This window comes from Pelobates fuscus, chromosome 6, assembly GCF_036172605.1.
Source record: "Pelobates fuscus isolate aPelFus1 chromosome 6, aPelFus1.pri, whole genome shotgun sequence".
NCBI classification, from domain to species: Eukaryota; Metazoa; Chordata; class Amphibia; order Anura; family Pelobatidae; genus Pelobates; species Pelobates fuscus.
Window position 1 is genome coordinate 125,190,104 of NC_086322.1, and position 20,772 is coordinate 125,210,875.

Sequence of the window (20,772 nt, forward strand, 5' to 3'; positions counted from 1 at the left end):
ATTTGGCGTTTTGAGCCCGTTACAGCGTTCTCCCACTGGAAAGCGAAAATACATTGACTTTCTGCGGCAATTCGGAGGCAAAAGAAGGCATCTTTGAGATCTAAGACTGTGAAGTAAGTAGCCCCGCCCGGAATTAAAGCAAGCAGGTTATATGGATTGGGTACAACTGGATGTATGCTAACAACCGCATCATTGACTGCTCTTAAGTCCTGCACAGGTCGATACTCATCTGTGCCGGGCTTTTGAACAGGCAGCAATGGGGTGTTCCAGGGGGAAGTACAGAATTTTAGGATACCATACCGTATGAACTTATCCAGATAGGATTGGATGTTCTTCTTAGCCTTCTGCGGAATGTGATATTGTCTTAGGCTCACTGGATAAACCCCATGTTTCAGTTCAATTTTTATTGGTGGAATATTGCGGGCCAGTCCTGGTGGGTTGTTCTCTGCCCAAACTCCTGGTATGTTAAACAATGTCTCATCACTCCTAGGGTTTTGGCTAGTCAACACTGTATAAAGTCGCCACTCTTCTTCCTTTGGTACGGATAAAGTCATAATACCTGAAGGTCCATTAAACTTTAAAGATGTTGTTCCATCTGGTAGGAACGTAATCTGCGCTTGTAATTTGGATAGCATATCACGTCCCAGCAATTGGACTGGACATTCAGGCATATAAAGGAATTGGTGTTTTACTACGTGGCCTCCCAATGTACAGAGTCGACTTTTAAGAACCGGTCTTTCAGCACTTCTTCCAGTTGCTCCTATCACAGTAATAGTCCTTCCAGATGGAGGAGCAACTAGATTAGTCACCACTGCAGTCATGGCTTGTGGTTTCTCAGTATACGAGGAATTATGGGTCTTCCAGTTTAAAAGGTCGGTAGTGGTGAAAGGGACATATACGAAGACAGGGTCAGCGTGTGCCATTTGACCTGCGGCATCGATATAAGCTGACCCGGGATTTAAGCGAAGAGGCATCTGATAGTGCTTTAATTGTTGGGCACCAGTCAACTGTCGGGTTTGGATGGGGCTACGTAGGGAAGCGTCAGTCATGGGTTCCGGTCGGGGAGAGATAGGGTATGGGGATGTGGGAGGTTGGTTTTGGGAAAAGGTAGTGAATAGAACACTTCGGGCCGAGCTAGATGAAGCTTGACCGGAAGTCTGAAGTGGCGCCAAATCAGGATATTCATTTTTAATGGAGGTTGGTCTATCTGGTTCCGGAAGGGGGGATTTAGTACGAGGGGGGGTGGATCCTGCACTGGAGGAGGAAGCGGAAGTGGATGGGGGTAGTGAGGGAAGGGTTACAGGACTTCCTGCGTTTGCGTCACTTCTTCTTAACGGAAAGTAAGGGGGCGGCAAAGGGATCTCGGACTCAGGGGGCGTGTCCAAAATGGGCCTAACACAAGCCCTAGTGGACGAACAAGTCCTAGCTACCATGAGGCGACACTGTTCCTCGTGGCATGTCCGGAGCCATTTTGGCGAGTCATTTACGGCCTGTCTCCAACAATCAATATAAGGAAACTGGCCGTAAAGTTCAGGCCTACCTGATACAGCCACGTGTAAGCGCTGTACCAGAGTTGGATCCAAACTGCCACGTGGCGGCCATGCCGCAACCAAAGTAGGCCACTCCCTAGTGCACAAAGTGACCAAACGTACAGGGGACATCTTAACCCCAAAATCACAAACTTTGAATCCCTTTTTAAAATTCTTAACCATACATCCTAAGGGATCCGGAATCGTTGACTGCGACGCACCCATATTTAACAGTGGAACGTTGTCGACAACGATTACTATACACGCGTACTATTCAACAGTCACACCCGTTTCCTCTGGCAACAGCACCACGTGGTACGGTTATCAAGTGAAACGTACACAATAACAATAAACACTCAGGGAATTCCCGTACACACACAGCTGCTACACCAGTCACTATATAATCAATATTATGCCCTTTGGCGTAACTACACAGTCACCCACGCTATAATTCTCTATATACGAATTACCCGTCTATAACACACCCCAGTAACATCGTCTTTTACAAATAGCGGTTACAGTACGGTTAGCATAGGTCAAAGCACAAGTTAAGGTCACAATACAATTATTAGTGGTTATGGTGTTAAACATGCAATGGACGACAATGATTAGTACTTATTATATAATGTCAGTAAATATACAGGGTTATGGTACCGTGCACTATAATACAGCAACACACTATTAACACTCTCGCTAGACGGCTGAGCTCGCGCTATCTAACAAGATATACACTTTACTAAACAATCGTTAACACATTTACAATTCCCAACTAAACTATTGGCCAGTACCTTGAATGGACTACCTAAAACTATATACACCCGTTTTGGTTAGCCACACTGCCCAATCACCACATATACATAGCGAGCTAGAGATCCGAATTTACACAGGCGCCTCTTAGTCGCACTATACAACGAGCTAGAGATCCGAATTTACACAGGCGCCTCTTAGTCGTACTATCAAAAGTCTAGTGGGTTCCAAATTTACACGCCTTCCCACTTAGCCCAGATAGGATGAGAACTAGCGAACCGAATTTACACAGGCGCCGCTTAGTCTCCCGGTCCCTCCGACCTAGCGAACGTAATATACACCCTAGAACGCTAGTCTAGACAAGACACCGGTGTCCGGCTAGGGCTATCTTACACCAGGACCCCGCCTGACTAACCAAATCAAACGGTCTGACTAAAGAGCGTTCGATCGAGCGGTGCGCCTTCGCTCCTTCCCTCCGACAGAGGGGGCAGATACAGATTCAAAAACCCCTTTGGGCCTACCGCACAATCGGTATACCCCTAGCGGGTCCTGCCGTCTAAAACAGCAGTTATCTTACCTCCTCGTTCCTGAACCTGAGTTCACACTCATCGACGGGGACACCCCAGCACTTCTCACGTAGAGGCCGATGATCTCCTGGACAACAGACCAGTGGCGCCGAGACGAAGGGAGGTCCACGCAGAAGTTCAGGGGTGCAGCCGTAGAGAACGTGGGCAAAGATAGACCGTCTCACGCCTCTGCCTCTCAGCTACCGTTGAACGATGAGCTTCCCGGCCAATGCACCAAATGATACCGGAGAAACTGACGGAAGCCAAGCACAGAGAGATGGACACAGGTTTCTTCAGGAAGGAAGAGATTCTTTATTGGATCACCGATCGGGACTCAGAGGGACTAGCGTCACCAAAATACAGCAAAGTCTGAGTACTGAATACATAGAGTACATTCCTTATATAGCACTGTAGCTCCTCCCACAATTAACTACACCCACACATACCCTTAACCTATTTAATGAATAGAGTCTAAACTCATCCATCCGGTCTAACCACGTGGCTCATCTGATACAAAGGAGAGGGACGCGTAATTCCAGTTCTTACATTCCTGCACCTGGTCAGTACAGTGATGACAGTATCTTAGCTACGTGTTATTAACTAACTGATACTACAAACACATATACATACATATGCCTTGTGGCAATCTTAGCCTGCTAAACTTGTATTTTACTGGAATTACATCACAGAGCCTTTTCGTTTTTAAAAACAAAATTCAGTCCACAGACACAGTAAAGATAAAAATAAACAAAAAACAACACTGACCACACACCATTCCCATGAACCTGCCATCAGGGTTCACATTCTGAGTTGAGAGGAGGTCAAGTAGTCTAGATCAATTGTTCTCAACAAGTCCTTTAAGACCCTACAGCAAATTTTAGAGATTCCCCCAGTTCTGATCAAAAAGGCTTTTAACTAAAATGTATTCATTGAGTACGTAGCTGAGAACCAGTGATCTAGATGGTGACCCCCTCCCCTTCCAGCACCCCCTCCCTCTCTCCCCCCCCCCCCCCCCCCCCCCCAAAAAAAAGAATCTTTTGGCATCCCAAAGCGTAAAGAATTGGGGAGGTTGGGGGAGGGGTAGAAGCAAAATTGAAAGGCAAAGTATGTGGCTCTATATACACACATACAAAAACAATATCAAAACAATATACAGACATAAGGCAATCTATTTGCAAACATACATTTAAGAGGATATAAACTAAAAAAAAAAAAAATAATAAATTGAGACTATTTACCAAAGTCTCATAGCTGTGGGGGTAGGAGGAGCCAGAATAGAGGAGCATTCACAGATTTACCAAAAGAGTACCTTTTTGGGCATCAGTGCTAAATTTCTGGCAAACTCTAAACTTTTTTTGAGGCAAATGTGCACAAATCATTAAATTCTCAAAAACAGACTACATTTCTTTGAAATATTTTATAATATTGTTTGTCGGCAAAAAGGTATATGACAGGCATAGAAAAATACGCTGAGAAGTAAAAAAAAAAGGGCTGACTTAGTCAAAATATTCATCTGCTCAGTATTACTGGCAACCAATGCATTATATAACTATGAGGCCCCGGTGTACCAAAGTAGGGTGCTCCATAACAGAGAATGGTGTGATTTTAATTCTACTTTGTTACCATACATGAGAAATGCGATGTTAACTTTGCTAGGTCTCCATATAGGTAAAAGTGGCCAATTCCTTCCCACCAATCATTTAAATGGAATAGGATTGACCAGGTTGGAGTTGTGATGATATGCTTAGGCATGCGTTTCAAATAAACCGTAGCAGCACATAGGGATTACCGAGTGACAAAAGTGGAGCTGACTCATGGGATCAATTATAATGCAAGAGAACAATCTAATTAACCCCTTTAGAGCCAAGAGCCATAATCTATTCAATCAGCCATCACTCTGACAGATGCAGTTTAGTAATATGATCAGGTGGTGAATATATAAGGTAACTGCCTGCGGCATAATTATCGACAGGCATGGTAATTAAAAGGTTAAATGAAGCAAACATGCTGTAAGTAACACTCCTCTACAAGCTTCATCATTTTACTGATCACCATAGAAACCCACAATTATAACCCTTGATAAATGCACTTTAACAAGAACTTAGGCTCATTACGAAATGAAAATGAAAGATCATGCGGGATTTTATATTACAAATAAAACAACAATAACAGCAATAATATCAAGTTCTAGTTTTGAATAAGAAAAAACAATCACTTGGATTATTCTGTTGCTAAAGAAAGACGTATAAAGAATAGATTCAAAATGAATTAAATAAATATATGCTGACAAGCAACACGTACCAGCTGCTGCCATTTGTAGGCTGGAAGAACAGAGTTTCAGAGTGCCACGATTTAACATAAATAAATAAAACATGGAAAATTAAAATAAAAGAAAACAGACAAAAATTTAAAATCATAGGTTTACTTTACCCGGCATATTCTGCATGATCTAAAGGCATGAAAAATGCAGATTTTCATATTGAATTCTGAATACTCACAGAATGTTTCTCCTGCTGCCCCATAACTCCATGGCTAGATGAGAATGCAAGTGGTTTCATAATGAGGAAACAGAGACTGAAATGAATCTAAACATCATGTGTACACCGCTGACGGACGGGAAGCTCACATCCACAGACACGCAAGGAAAACACGAGAATGGTAGGAAAATAATCTTAAAAACATCCCAGTAAAGGTGAGAGAGAAGCTGACGGAGAGCATAAAAAAAAATTTCAGCTTCGAATGCAGCAAAGCAGTCCTTGCAATGGGAACTGTCTCCATGTTTTACATCTCAGTATGCAAAGTGACTACTGAAATCGTATACATCCCGGCATTCTTTCAGAGCAGCAATACCATAGCTGAAACTGAAGAATAGGAGGAAAAGAAAAAAAAAAAGAGAGGGGGGAAGGAGGAGGAGGGAGATTGGAAGTGGCAAAGGAGGGGAGGAGGTGAGAGGTGAAAAAAAAAAAAAAAAAAAAAACTAAAATGGCTGACCGCCCACAGAGTCTTTTCCAAAAAGGCTTAATACTGTATTGGATTAGTCAGAGAGTAGGAGCCAGCCCCCAGAAAGCAGCCAGGCAATGCAAACAGTACAGCACACCGGTTTCATTTGCAGATGCAGGTTTAGAGATCCTCGCTCTCAATGTGACATGCACTGCACTTAGAACACTGCTAGCAGCGAGTACATGTATGTGTGTGGGAGGGGGCTCAGGGCACTGTGTGTGTGTGTGTGTGTGTGAATAAGAACCTCCTCCATAGATGCTAAGGATGCAGACTGAACAGTGACCAGTGATCTCCTATACGCTCAGCTAACCAAGTTTGCACAATTAATCACGGCCGTGTGACACTGATGGACATTTAATTTAATGATGTCCGTCTCTCACACATTAAGCAATCACGTCTCTGAATCCCTAATATTACAGTAACGCATAAAAACACACAAACACTAAAATTCCCCCTCCTCTCCAAATACCCAGAGTCAGAATGTAATACGCCAATATAATTACATTATTGTGCTTACTTTGGAGGACCATGGCTGCAGGCAGTTGGCATAGCAACGCACAAGGAAAGCCATTTCCTGGGTAGCGAGAAGGCTTCCTTTTCTAAATAAGAAATAAATTCCTCTTAGGAAGGGAACGGCATTGCTGCTTCCTGCAGAAAAAACAAGTGACTGCAGTGTGTCTCCTAACCTGCACAGGCACAGAATATGCAGGGCTACTGATGTAACAGTAAGCAGATTGATTCCTTCAGTCTTCTCTCTCCTCATATTCTGAAATATTCAACTCACATGAAAGATACATTCCTCCAGGATCGCCCCCTCACGTTCTTAACTCTTTCAATCGTTAAGGTATAAATGGACAACCCGGATAGTCACTGGCAGCCTCCTGTCTGCGTTACAGCAGCTTTTAGAAGGAGGGATTCCAATCAAACGCCAACTCCTCCTTAGCCCAATGAAGTCAAAGTAATGCTATAAAGAAGCTCTGACTGACAAATCATTCAAAAAGGTGCTTCTGGATAGCCAGTCTTCCTTTCCTCATGGCACACCCATGCTATGACACTGCATTGCCACAGAGAAGCCCACACCACTGTGCCCTGCAATACCGTGAATGTCCTTCAGCAGTGAAAACGTTAATGGCTCTTACCTTGCTTATGTCACCTCTCTGACTCACTCCCACAGACCCACAAAATAAAATCCTCCATTAAATATTCAGCAGAATCATGGCTGCAAAGCAGTGCGTTATTGTTATGGCATCTGCCTAAGGCAGGGCATGGGACTAGTGTTAAAGATGCCCAGCAATGCAAGGTAACAGGATTGTATTCGTGCTCCTCAATAGGGCTTTGGGGTGTAAAAATAGTGCAGCTAAGCAGGGGCCTCCTTGTTAATCAGAATGATGCTACCAAGCATGAAAGCCATCTACTACAATTCTTAATATGCTTCCAACAACGTCCTTGTAATTTCAAAGGTTTTATAGGATTTGGAGATGCCTCATAAAGCTAGCACACTAAGAAAGCACTAAAACCAAGAGCTTTTTCTAGCTGTTAATTTTTAAGGTGTGGACCGAATGATAAACTAGAAATTCTATGGGGATGTATAATTCCTGGTGAATTGGTCCAAAATGCAGCAGCAAGAAGCCATTTGTTGAATGTATCATCATCCTGTTTGTTCAATCTTAGCTGATCTGTCATTACACCTGCCATCACATCTGCTGTTGTTGTATAACTCCAGCTTTCCTCCCACACCAAAATCCTTCCCTTACTGAAATGTTTCTTCCGTGTGGTACCTCCCAATGCAACAAGTGACACTAGGTCGAGACCTTCTCTGACTGATGTCAAAGTTTTAAAATGAAACGTTGTTTATTCAACGTAAGCACAAACCGAACTGAACATAAATTGACATTACAATCTTTAAGGACCGTACAACACCCACTGTTAACAGTAGAAAACAAGAATCTGGTATCATTTCATGCAAGTAAAATAAATCTGTGCTTTAGTAACCCAAACTCAATACGTAAGTTGGTTACTGTGCATAAACCAAAAGCAACTGGATTCATCAGTTATGTGTTTTACAAAACCTTATAAGTACTGTTAATAAGGCACATGAAACCTGATTCTACAAAACATGACTAGTAGACATGCTAGTAAGATAAAAGCAATACACAGAAAGGGGATCATTTCTGGGTTTTTTTTTTTTTTACAATCACTACAATTCAATTGCTTTAGCATGTAAGAAATAGGTTAATTTGTGGCAGACATTGTGCATTCAAAAATATTGTTTAATTTAGAATACCTGATCTCCTGCACTGTTAATTACTGGCTAGCCCTTTTAGGAGACTCCTGTATGTAATTAAAGTTCAATTTGCATAAGACAAAAAAGTCTAAAGTAAGTTAAAGGAACACTATAGTCACCAAAATTACTTTAGCTAAATAAAGCAGTTTTAGTGTATAGATCATTCCCCTGCAATTTCACTGCTCAATTCACTGTCATTTAGGAGTTAAATCACTTTGTTTCTGTTTATGCAGCCCTAACCACACCTCCCCTGGCTATGATTGACAGAGCCTGCATGAAAAAAAAAACTGGTTTCACTTTCAAACAGATGTAATTTACCTTAAATAATTGTATCTCAATCTCTAAATTGAACTTTAATCACATACAGGAGGCTCTTGCATGGTCTAGCAAGCTATTAACATAGCAGGGGATAAGAAAATCTTAATTAAACAGAACTTGCCATAAAGAAAGCCTAAATAGGGCTCTCTTTACAAGAAGTGTTTATGGAAGGCTGTGCAAGTCACATGCAGGGAGGTGTGACTAGGGTTCATAAACAAAGGGATTTCACTCCTAAATGGCAGAGGATTGAGCAGTGAGGCTGCAGGGGCATCTTCTATACACCAAAACTGCTTCATTAAAGGACCACTCTAGTGCCAGGAAAACATACTCGTTTTCCTGGCACTAGAGTGCCCTGAGGGTGCCCCCACCCTCAGGGACCCACTCCCGCCGGGCTCTGGGGGAAGGAAGGGGTTAAACTTACCTCTTTCTCCAGCGCCGGGTGGGGAGCTTTCCTCCTCCTCCTCTTCTTCCTCGCGACGTCATCGGCTGAATGCGCAGGCGCGGCAGAAGCCGCGCTCGCATTCAGCCGGTCGCATAGGAAAGCATTCATATTGCTTTCCTATAGACGCTTGCGTGCTCTCACTGTGATTTTCACAGTGAGAAGCACGCAAGCGCCTCTAGCGGCTGTCAATGAGACAGCCACTAGAGGCTCTGGAGGCTGGCTTAACCCTTAGTATAAACATAGCAGTTTAAACTATGTTTATTAAAAAAAAGGGTAAAAGCTAGCTGGACCTGGCACCCAGACCACTTCATTAAGCTGAAGTGGTCTGGGTGCCTAGAGTGGTCCTTTAAGCTATTGTTGTTCAGGTGACTATAGTGTCCCTTTAACATCTGATTAAAAATGCTATTTTTTTTTATTTTTTTTTTGGTGCATGCTATGAGAGTCACAGCCAGGGAAGGTGTGTCTAGGGCTGCATAAACAGAAACAAAATTGACCTAAATCCTGAATGGTGGTGAATTGAGCAGTGAGAAGGCATGATCTATACAAAAACATTGCTTCATTAAGCTAGAGACACCTATAGTATCCCTTTAATATGTATTCCATATTAGTTCAGCAGTAAGCTCTAAATTCTAGCAAATACCAAACTGAAAAGGAGACCAAAGTATTCCATAATATAGAATGATTTATCTCTCCATCATTGTAACAATCATATTGATTTGAATCTAGGATGCCCTTAGAAGAAAAATATATACTAAAATAAAAATGCTACTCCCAGAGGTTCATATTCTTACTGCAAATCTCCTCTTTTCACAATGTGGCTGAAACCTTAGTCAAACATGATGCTACTATTATTCACTTTTGGAATGTGAAGCATTTTTTTTTTTTTTTTATTACCAGTATCCGGTGGGTGACATAGTTGAAATAGGCAAGTTTCATTCATTCAGCACTTGAACGAAGCTCCTTTCATATATTTTTCATGAATAGAGCTAGTCACAAACACAACACAGGCTTGTTCAAAGAACGTCACATAGCTTTTATTATATGAGAAAGCCTTTCTAGAGGATAGCACATGCTGTGAATGTGCACTCCAAATGAATGCCTGTACAGCCAGAGGGAATTATAGCGATTTTGTATAGTGGTAAAGTTAGTAGTAATAGGCTGAAGGAAGAGGTCGAGGCTAAAGGAGATCAGGGTACTATCACCTACACAATAATCCTGACAGATCCTTTTTCATGGTCCCACAACAGATTTTGCAAAAGAATAAATAAATAAATAAAAACAGACTCTGGAACCACAGTTCCAAGAGGAACTCCAAAAAGAAAATACTGCTGTACATGATACATATAAACACGTTACCATATTGAACTTGACATCATATGCTTTTTGTGCTATAATTTGAAGTGATCTGACAATAATCTGGCAGATCCAGGCATTCAGTCAATCAAAAGTAGCCGCTATAAAACAGGCTACAGAGAGATTGGTACAGAGAGCTCATTGACTTCATTATCCATACAAGCAGTATACACCGCTGTGCTGCTTAGATTGCCCCTTATTGAAGTTGTGCAATTGGCTACAATTATGATTATTTAAAAGGCTTTAATTACAGAATGCATTAAAAAAAAATAAAAAAAATTAAGGTGACATTAGTGCCAGTATTTTTCACCCTTTAGACAAGTGGTGTTGAACTAGGACAAATCAAATGTTGTATGGACTCAAATTCATATCATTTTCTTAAGGCCCACAAAGAAATATGGGAGCTGTAAATCTCCAGCATTGTATGGACCATAACTCAGAAAACCTGCTTCACACAGGCAACTTTGAACAAGTCTATATAAAAAAAACATCCCTCTATTTCCCTCTTCAGTTCTCAGAGAGAGTTTTCACAAACCTGCAAACAGGCATGCAAAGAAAATGTTCCACGATTAAATCTTGAGGACTTGACTAAATATCCTATTAACCTGAGCAGGACAGATGGAAAACCAACATAGATCAGAAGGAGAGGATCCTGACTGGTGGAGTATCTTCCTGGTTGTTTTTAGTGTGGAGTGAACATGACACACACAATGTGGACTGGTATTGGATGGGAAAGGAAGAACAGAACCAAGGGGCAGTCTATAGATGAAGTGATTTTTGCAAATTGCTGCAGTCCTAAGCCATTCTGGGAAAGGAAAACAGAAATTTTTACTTACCGTAAATTCTTTTTTTCTTAATATGGTGGCAGTACCAGTGGGTTTTGCTCCTTCCTGTGGACAAGCATCTAACAAGCTTAATTAAATCAACAAAACCCCTCCCCCTTGCCCTATAAAAAGGGCTATCCGGCAAAACCAACCTCAGTAAGTAGCAAGAAAAATCCCAAATAGAACTCATACTGAATCAAGATAATGTAAAATAGAGGGAGGGAAGCTGTACTGCCACCATATTAAGAAAAAAGAATTTACGGTAAGTAAAAATTTCTGTTTTTTCTGTCATATGGTGGCAGTACCAGTGGGATATAGCAAGATCCTTAACTAGGGCGGGTTCAATGTCACCGTAGGTCGCAACTTATACGCCTAAAAAGCCGTTTCAGAGGATGAGAACATCTCTAACCTGTAGAGCTTTATGAAAATGTGGAATGGAAGCCCAAGATGGTGCCTAACAGAAGGCCACTAGAAAAAACAAGTGTTCTTACTGGCCCAGAGGCAGCCAATACTCCAAGCGTCCTGAGAGAAGCCGGAACTTGAAGACCACCGGGAGAAAATGGCCAACCAACATACTCGCCTGAGTCAAATGAAACAAAAGAGTTGCAGGAATCACTGTATCCTTACACCTTTTATGGGAGGCTAACAAACAGAGGACCAGAATAACTGAGCTCTTCAGTCCTAGGAAAAGAGACATTACAAAGCTCCTTCAAGCTACACTTAGTACCAACCCGTAGGGAAAAAAAAAATGTTTAGCGTGAAGAACCACCGTGTCCATGAGCAATACTGAAAAATCATCTGGGGATGAAAAATGACTGAAGCTCTCTGAACATATTAGCCGATAAGATGGCCCCCAAGAAGGTGTCCTGGAGAAACAAAACTTGTAAGGGAAACCCTTTAACAGGATCGAACGGGTGTTACCTAAAAAAAATGTAACAAAATATATCAAAATTCAAGGACAAAAATACCAGGAAGGGAAAACAGAACTCTAGGAGGACGTCTGGACCTGGCAGATTACAAAAAACCTCAAGCTTAAAATCTGGATGTAAACTCTAAGAACAGCAGGATTCTCAGGCTTGAAGGCCTGGACCTCAAAGCAGAAAACGCCGAAGCCTGCCGAACAAAAAACCAGAAGACATTAAAGCAAGGGTTTTTAGACGAATGAAACACACCAGCAGGGGTGTTCCCAAAATCCCCCAAAACATTTTCTAACCCTTATCAGAAAGAAGACCTTTAATCAGGATATATAGTTGCCAAGCAACATAGCCAAACAAATCTTCCCGCAGACCTAGATGATGAAGAAGAACCCTAGCCGTAGTCAGGCTATCAACCTGAAACTCTACAGAACCACTAGGGTAGATCCCTATACATCATGAGACCGATAGAGCTTTGAACGTTTGGGAATCAGAATCTTTATGCTCAGCATGGAATAAGAACCAGGATAAGGCTCCGATAGACCTAATTTTCTAAGACAACTAGAAAAAACGTAAGCGGAAGTAAGACACATTACAAAGAGAGTAATCCATCACCGAGGGACCTGTACTGAAACAGGAAGTGACTTGGTCGTTGAAAAGTTTGTCAACAGAGCCCTGGCTGGAACAATAATTTTCCACTCCAGAGAGTCAAATTACACGGACATAAGGACCAAACTTCCTAATTCCAAATACCCTCTCTGAGCTAGACGGCTATGTCAATCCCTCTGAAAGGAACTACCGAAATATCTACTAGATGAATTTGCACCTCAGCAAGATAACCGCATGCAGGAGAGAGAGAGAGCGCCTACACCGGTTCCTCCCTGCCGGTTGATGTACCAACCCTGTAGAAGAGTGCGCATGAAAATTTACAGCCTTCTGCCATATCTACGGAATGAAGAGATGAAGGGTAGCAATACACCTTAAAACCCCTGGAATCTGCGGATTTTCCCTTAATCATTACCACGAAACATGAAGGGGATTAAAAAAGAGCATCTGTAGCGATCCCCAACCAGAAAACATTAGACGGAAGACAGACTTCCTGAAATGAACTCTATCTAATTTGAAAATTGGATCCGCTACTACCAACACCCCTTCTTCTATGATCGGGGAGAGAAAACAGTGGGATTTCTTTTTTAACATGTTACGAGATCTAGGGACTCTTATGAATAGGCAATAGAATATATGGAATGCTGGGGAAACGTCGGTCTCAGAAAATGTTTCCCTCTGTACGCTCAGTCTGATCTCCAAAAATTAAAATAATCGCCTTAATATACACAACAGTACTTCTTTAGACAGTACCGAGGTTACACGCTAATCACCTGCTACAAGTAACGGAATTTATTAGACCACTGCAATTTCTGAAACGACTGGGGCAGAGGTTAATCCTGTTCTGCAGTGTGTTGATGAAAAAAACACCTACATTGTGTGTGTTCGTTAACCGTCCAAATTGCCAGAGATATCAGTAACCTATACTGAATCTTGTATGAACCGAAAGCATACCTACACAACCTATGCCATATACCAGGGTTACGCAACTCCTGTGGAGATGATATAGATACAGATATAGATATATGAGCTACTGTGAAGATGCCATCTCTATACCGTCTAATGAGCATACATATCCTGGTAACTCATCCATAGAGAAACTAGTGAAGACATATACTGAGGCCCTGTCTTCCCAGTACCTCATACATAAGGCATATAGAGTATACCTATATCCCATAAACTAGTGAGGCTTTTTTTTTTTTTTTTTTTAGAGTATATAAAAGGAAAAGAACCCCCCTAAAATAGCCTATAGTGGTTACTGAAGTTGAGACCACCCATCAACTCGACAGAGTATATAGTAGATGCATATACTAAGGCTGAGTCCTCAAGTAACTCCTAACAGAGCATGCACGGAGGTTGAGTTCTCATTCTTAACTAATACAGTGCATACAACTAATGAAGCGGAGGCCACACTTCAAACTCGGCATAGAGCATATAGTGGGTGCATCTACTAAGGTCGAGTGGATAACAAAACAATGCGACATAGAGCATCTAGTGGATACATCTAAAGAGGTTCTTGTGGTTATACAAGGACTTTATAGTGTGTACCCTACTGAGGCCGAGTCATCTTAGACACTCACACACAGAGCATATAGTGGGTACATATACTGTGCACAGCAACTCGTCATAGTGCCTATAGTGAGTGCATACACTGCTCACAGAACTTGTCATAGAACATATAGTGGTAACCTATACTGTTCACAGCAACACAACAGTGCATATAGAGAGAATATATACTGCTCATAGTAACTCGTCATAGAACATATAGTGATTACATATACTGTTCACAGCAACACGTCCTAGTGCATATAGTGAGTATATATATACTGCTCATAGTAACTCGTCATAGAACATATAGTGATTACATGTACTGTTCACAGCAACACGTCGTAGTGCATATATTGCATACATCTTCTGCACACAGCAAGTCGTCATGGTGCATATAGTGAGTACATATACTACTCACAGCAATTCGTCATAGTGCATATAGCGAGTACATATACTGCTCACAGCAATTCATCATAGTGCATATAGTGAGTATATATACTGCTCATAGTAACTCGTCATAGAACATATAGTGATTACATATACTGTTCACAGCAACACATCGTAGTGCATATATTGCATACATCTTCTGCACACAGCACTTCGTCATAGTGCATATAGTGAGCACATATACTGCTCACAGCAATTCGTCATAGTGCATATAGCGAGTACATATACTGCTCACAGCAATTCGTCATAGTGCATATAGTGAGTATATATACTGCTCATAGTAACTCGTCATAGAACATATAGTGATTACATATACTGTTCACAGCAACACATCGTAGTGCATATATTGCATACATCTTCTGCACACAGCACTTCGTCATAGTGCATATAGTGAGTACATATACTGCTCACAGCAATTCGTCATAGTGCATATAGCGAGTACATATACTGCTCACAGCAATTCGTCATAGTGCATATAGTGAGTATATATACTGCTCATAGTAACTCGTCATAGAACATATAGTGATTACATATACTGTTCACAGCAACACATCGTAGTGCATATATTGCATACATCTTCTGCACACAGCACTTCGTCATAGTGCATATAGTGAGTACATATACTGCTCACAGCAATTCGTCATAGTGCATATAGCGAGTACATATACTGCTCACAGCAATTCGTCATAGTGCATATAGTGAGTATATATACTGCTCATAGTAACTCGTCATAGAACATATAGTGATTACATATACTGTTCACAGCAACACATCGTAGTGCATATATTGCATACATCTTCTGCACACAGCACTTCGTCATAGTGCATATAGTGAGTACATATACTGCTCACAGCAATTCGTCATAGTGCATATAGCGAGTACATATACTGCTCACAGCAATTCGTCATAGAGCATATAGAGAGTACCTATACTGCTCACAGCAATTCATCATAGTCCGTCATCTTCGTCCTCTTCTTACCACGTGGCTTCACACTTTTGCAAATGAAGTGTCTAAACTTTTACAGAGATCATTTTGAAGGAAAGATTAATTCACCTCACCTCAAAATGCCTCTGAACCGTGTGGGGGGTTGGTGACACGGCGTACCACTTCTGGCAAGCATCCATGCTGTCAGTGGGTACTGCACAGCTTCATCTATGCCGAGCATCAAACTTCGCGCTTTTTTTTTTTTTTTTTTTTTAATAAAGTTTCGGCATGCGCATGCGCACCACCGGAAACTTTTGGTGGAACGCATCACCTCCCGGGCGTGCGTTCCACCGCTGTGCGCAGGTCATCAAGACCGCCTCCAGAAAGTATTCGCCGGAACCTTCTCGGCATAAGAGGCAATGTATCCATTTGCTCCGTAACCAAAACGGAGGTAGCATGGTCTCTCAGCTAACCGCCCGGGCAGCTCTCGGACCGGAATCCCCCAGACCAGCAGCCTGTGTGTCTCACCCTCCAGATGCTGTGTCCTTCCCTCTCGGGACAAGAAAGGAAACTGAGGTTGGTTTTGCCGGATAGCCCTTCTTATAGGGCAAGGGGGAGGGGTTTTGTTGATTTAATTAAGCTTGTTAGATGCTTGTCCACAGGAAGGAGCAAAACCCACTGGTACTGCCACCATATGACAGAAAAAAATTGAGCAGGGAACTCTTTGGATCATAAACTGAGCAATTTTGCGAAGAGCATGGAGTTGAAAGGGTTTACAAATCAGATTTAAACAAAGCAATACCAATTATAAAAGCTTATTACATCCATTGGTTAAAATAATATGATTATATTAATAAAGCAACAACATGGCACTTTCAGCTGTTGCTGTGCACTGCTGTTTGGTCAACTTTCTGCACTTACCATTAGCAGTCAAAGTGCATGGACAACGCCGGCGTATGAAATTTGGCATCTAAAGGCACCACAAATGTTAAAACATTACCCTAAAGAAATCTAAAGGATTTATCATGCTTCTTGCTGCAGTAAATGCTTTATATATCTCGGGAAGTTAGTAGATTTTTCAAATAAATAATGTTCTGTATGGTTTTTTTTTTTATATGGATATCAAAATACATTCTGTCACTCTAAATACCATTCTCATAGGCTTATTACAGTGGCTATTGTCTCAAAATGAATTACTAGGCCTGTAATCCAACACAATATGTGGAAGCATTTTGCCTTCCTGTTTGACATGAATTAGCACATTGCTGTTACTGATGATATTTAATTCTCATTTTCTCAGTTAGCAATATATGTAGGTAAATGCATACAGCTTTTTTTTTCCCCCACAGGTTTCTTCCTGATTTTGCAAGTGTACTAAAACACACACAACACCGTACCTATGTGGCAATCAGTACTTGCAATCGCCAGCAATAGTTCATAAACTATTCACCTTTGAGTCTCACATCCAGTTTGTTGCCAAGTCCTGTAGGTTCCAACTCAAAAACATAGCCCGCATCCACCCCTTTCTTACGCAAGATGCTACCAAAGAGCTTGTCCATGCTCTAGTAATTTCCTGCATGGACTACTGTAACCCTCTCCTGATTGGTATCCCCAAAAGGCGTATTGCCCCGCTACAGTCTGTAATGAATGCTGCAGCTAGACTGATTTTCCTCTCTAGTCGGTCCTCTCACACCTCGCCCCTCTGCCAGTCCTTACATTGGCTTCCTGTATCCTACAGGAGTCAATTCAAAGTGCTAACCCATACATTTAAAGCACTGAACAATTCCAGCCCCTCTTATTTCTCTTCACTGATCCATAGGTATGTCCCTCCTCGTACCCTCCGCTCTGTCCGTGATCACCTCCTGACCGCTGCTCGCACCCGTACAGCCAACTCGCGCTTGCAGGACCTCTCGCGGGCGGATCCTCTCCTATGGAATAGCTTGCCTACTGCCATCAGACTCTCCCCTAGTCTTCAATCATTTAAGAAGGGCCTTAAATCCCATCTCTTCAGGAAAGCTTATGGCCTCCCAGAGTAACCTCTACCTTACATACCTGTCTCTTGCTCTCTCCTATGGGACAGTGCTTTGCTCTCTCCTCCAGCTCTACTTCACTCCTACTTGATATTTCCTGTCCTAATGTTTCTAATACCCCACCTCCTATAGTCTGTAAGCTCGTTTGAGCAGGGTCCTCTTCATCCTATTGTACCTGTAAGTTTTCTCGTAATTGTCCTATTTATTGTTACATCTCCCCCCCTCAAAATATTGTAAAGCGCTACGGAATCTGTTGCCGCTATATAAATGGCAATAATAATAATAAATTAAAGAAAGAAGCAAAACTGGTGAATTATCAAATAGCGTGAGCTTTATTATTTGATTTTGGCTGAATGCATACCTTTGGGTAAACCACTAACACAAAGTTTTCTCCTTTAAACCAAATCATCATAAAATAGCAGAAAGCATGTTGACATTTTTAGAGTCTCAACACTGGAACCCTATAGTGTTAAAAACACTATTTTGCTACCTTGTCCCCCACAGCCACTTAAAGGACCACTATAGGCACCCAGACCACTTCAGCTTAATGAGAGGGTATGACACCTAGATAGATAAGGGAACACTATAGCAGAAGACATAATACAGGTTTTTATTCCTAACACTATAGTGTCCCTGTAATATATTTTACTTAAAAATCCCCAGGAAAAAATGGAAATAAGCTGCTCATAAATGTTGTTTTTTTTCTGGGTATCACAAAGATATTTGTGTTTTTTGTTTTTTTCCCAGTAATCTAAAATATGATTTCCTGCTGTTGAAAATAGTTGTTTAAAAACAGGACACAGCAAATTAAGATGACGAGTGCAAGATAGTGTGTGTGTGTGTGTGTGTTACTAAAAGACCAAAGCCAAAAAATAATTAGCCATTTCTGGAGGAGTGCAGAAACCAAGACTAACAGTGACAATCTAGAAGCCAAAAATAATGCTCAATTTCTTATACAGCTTTCAAACTGTCCTTCATTTTGAAGAAAGAAAGAAAAAAAAACAGAAAAGAAAGAAGCACGTGGGCATCAATTATGACATGAAAAGAACCGTTCTTTTCAAGAGAACTAAAAAGAACAGCGATTCCCAATAGACTCCTGGGTTCTGCAGCAGAGATGATGCAACTTATAAAAATAGACTTCAAGCAACAGTGGCTGAAACCTGTGCTGCATACTATTCACCGCTGGCTCACAGGCCTTATCTAAATAACACCTTCTAGAAGATTACAAGCAGACTAAATATTATATAGGGACATAAACAGCCAGTATGCCTGTAATAATCAGAGCATGACATCAGAAAGCAGATAGATTGTAGAATCTAAATTAGAAATCTCGGCATTCTCACTCTGTTTATTAAAGGGAAGCGCCTGTATATACCATGTGAAGCACCGCAGCTAAAAACCTTTCCCACTGATAATAATTACAAGCACGCCATACTGACTCAGTCTTTCCGAATGCACAGTGTAGGGGCAGCGCCTACACAGTTATTCTTTGGAACAAAACTAATAGTGGGACATCAGGGACCAAATGAGACAGCAATTCTACAGAGTCACTAGCTTCACCTACCATAGTCAAATAGTAGTTAACTCCTAAACATAACCGTATATATAAATAGTCTAGTATGAAATGTTGCAATGCATCCACAAGCCTTTAGTCCCCTTTAGTGATATTTTAAAGAGACTTAACACTGCAGTGGCCATTAACTTTTTTGCGTCAATGTATAACCAGAAAGGAGCCACACATTTAGCAGAATCTGTTTTAGCATGAGGCTGAGCAACTCAGAACTGCAGTGTTTGACACAGGTTATTGAAGATCCAGCAAATTATATCCAGGGAGGACAAATATCACCCGTTAGCTATGTGAAAAGTTGCTTCCTATGAGAACCAAGTATTTTATGTATGGATATACCTGTCCTTTTCTTGAGAACATAAACAAACAGACTGGCTGTATACACTTCCTATTTGTGCAAAACAGTTTAAGCAGTAGTTACTCTACTACAAAGGCAAATATATAAGCAAATATGTCAACAGCAAACAAATAAATTAAAAGGTATTTCTATACACTTTTTTTTTTTATTTAGCATACACTCTCCTACTACAATATGTCAAACATGCTAGCCATAGAAAGGATTAGCAGAGTAGCAGCCAAGAGCTAAACGTTACTGCTGCCACCTAACATCTGTAGATAGCACTTTGATGGTAATTGCAAATTGCACCTTCTACGACTAGCTACAAGGTACTGGAATTAAAACTGTATTATATATACATGCACACACACATACATAAACACACATATATGTACCTAAGAGATTAGAGACCGCCTGGCACAATCTCACATGCAATTTTGATGACCCAGTGTTTGTATGCAGGTGATCATTGGAAATTAGTGCTTGTTGCACATTTGCATGCATAGCATCTTGGGAAAATGGAAGACTCAATTGCCCATCTTTATGATTTACCAAAGTAAATATTACGGTATAGTTCACCAAGTTAAAAGGATGCCGTCATAAACAGAAAAGGCTTGGTTTCCCCGTCAACGCAGACATATTTGGATGTACTCGCTTTTGGCTCTTGGATTGCATATCATTTAGTTAGATAGTTTAAAGGCTAGTATCACATTAAATGTTTTGTGAATATATTTTGGATTTTCAAAAGCATGCTGTAAATTGTTCTCATAGTAACCTTGGCTGTCTCCACCCAGACTGCAATCCAGCGACACATCATATAAAAAGAACTGTTAATCGGAAACACTTGCTTAAGAACGTTCAGAGTTGTTCAGTGTTTGAAAAATGTGGGGTGAGATTAGCAGACTGACTCACTCCTCTTGCTATTTAAATAATTAAGGAAAATAAATGTGTGTTCTTTAACAATAAAATATAAAACCTGTTTAAAAAAATATATATATACACAGCTCAATCGCAGGTGAAACCAATCTAAATACAAAGATTTTTTTATACTAACCTATGAAGAAACTACAAATAATAATACATTTAATCTACGGACAGTGCAACATAAAAATCACATGACTAATAAGATTACATTATTAACAGGCACAGATAGCGGTTACAGCAATATGCAGCAATATGGAAAGCAAATTTCACAGACATCAAAACAGGCATTTGGTAGATTATTTTCCTTTTTTGTATCAGAGAACAGAGATCTTCCACTTAATAAGATGCAAATATATTTGTTTCATTTTGTATCAGTGGATAATGCTGTTCTGCCTTCTATAGAACTGCTTA

General features: G+C 41.0%; 1 protein-coding gene across 12 annotated transcripts in view; it reads right to left on the reverse strand.

The window, feature by feature from the left end:
* The window catches only part of RAPGEF2 (Rap guanine nucleotide exchange factor 2), a 274,085-nt gene that overhangs the window by 78,695 nt on the left and 174,618 nt on the right, over positions 1 to 20,772 (reverse strand). Inside the window, exon 1 of one of the 12 annotated variants that reach the window (XM_063458222.1) lies at positions 6,360 to 6,706. The exons of 9 other annotated variants lie outside the window; for them this stretch is intronic. In XM_063458222.1, coding sequence (XP_063314292.1) covers positions 6,360 to 6,605 — 246 coding nt within the window. In that variant the 5' untranslated portion in view covers positions 6,606 to 6,706. Of the gene's footprint in view, positions 1 to 5,340; positions 5,992 to 6,359; positions 6,707 to 20,772 lie in introns of those variants that run through there. 2 more of the 12 variants (XM_063458221.1, XM_063458224.1) reach the window with 2 other exon arrangements.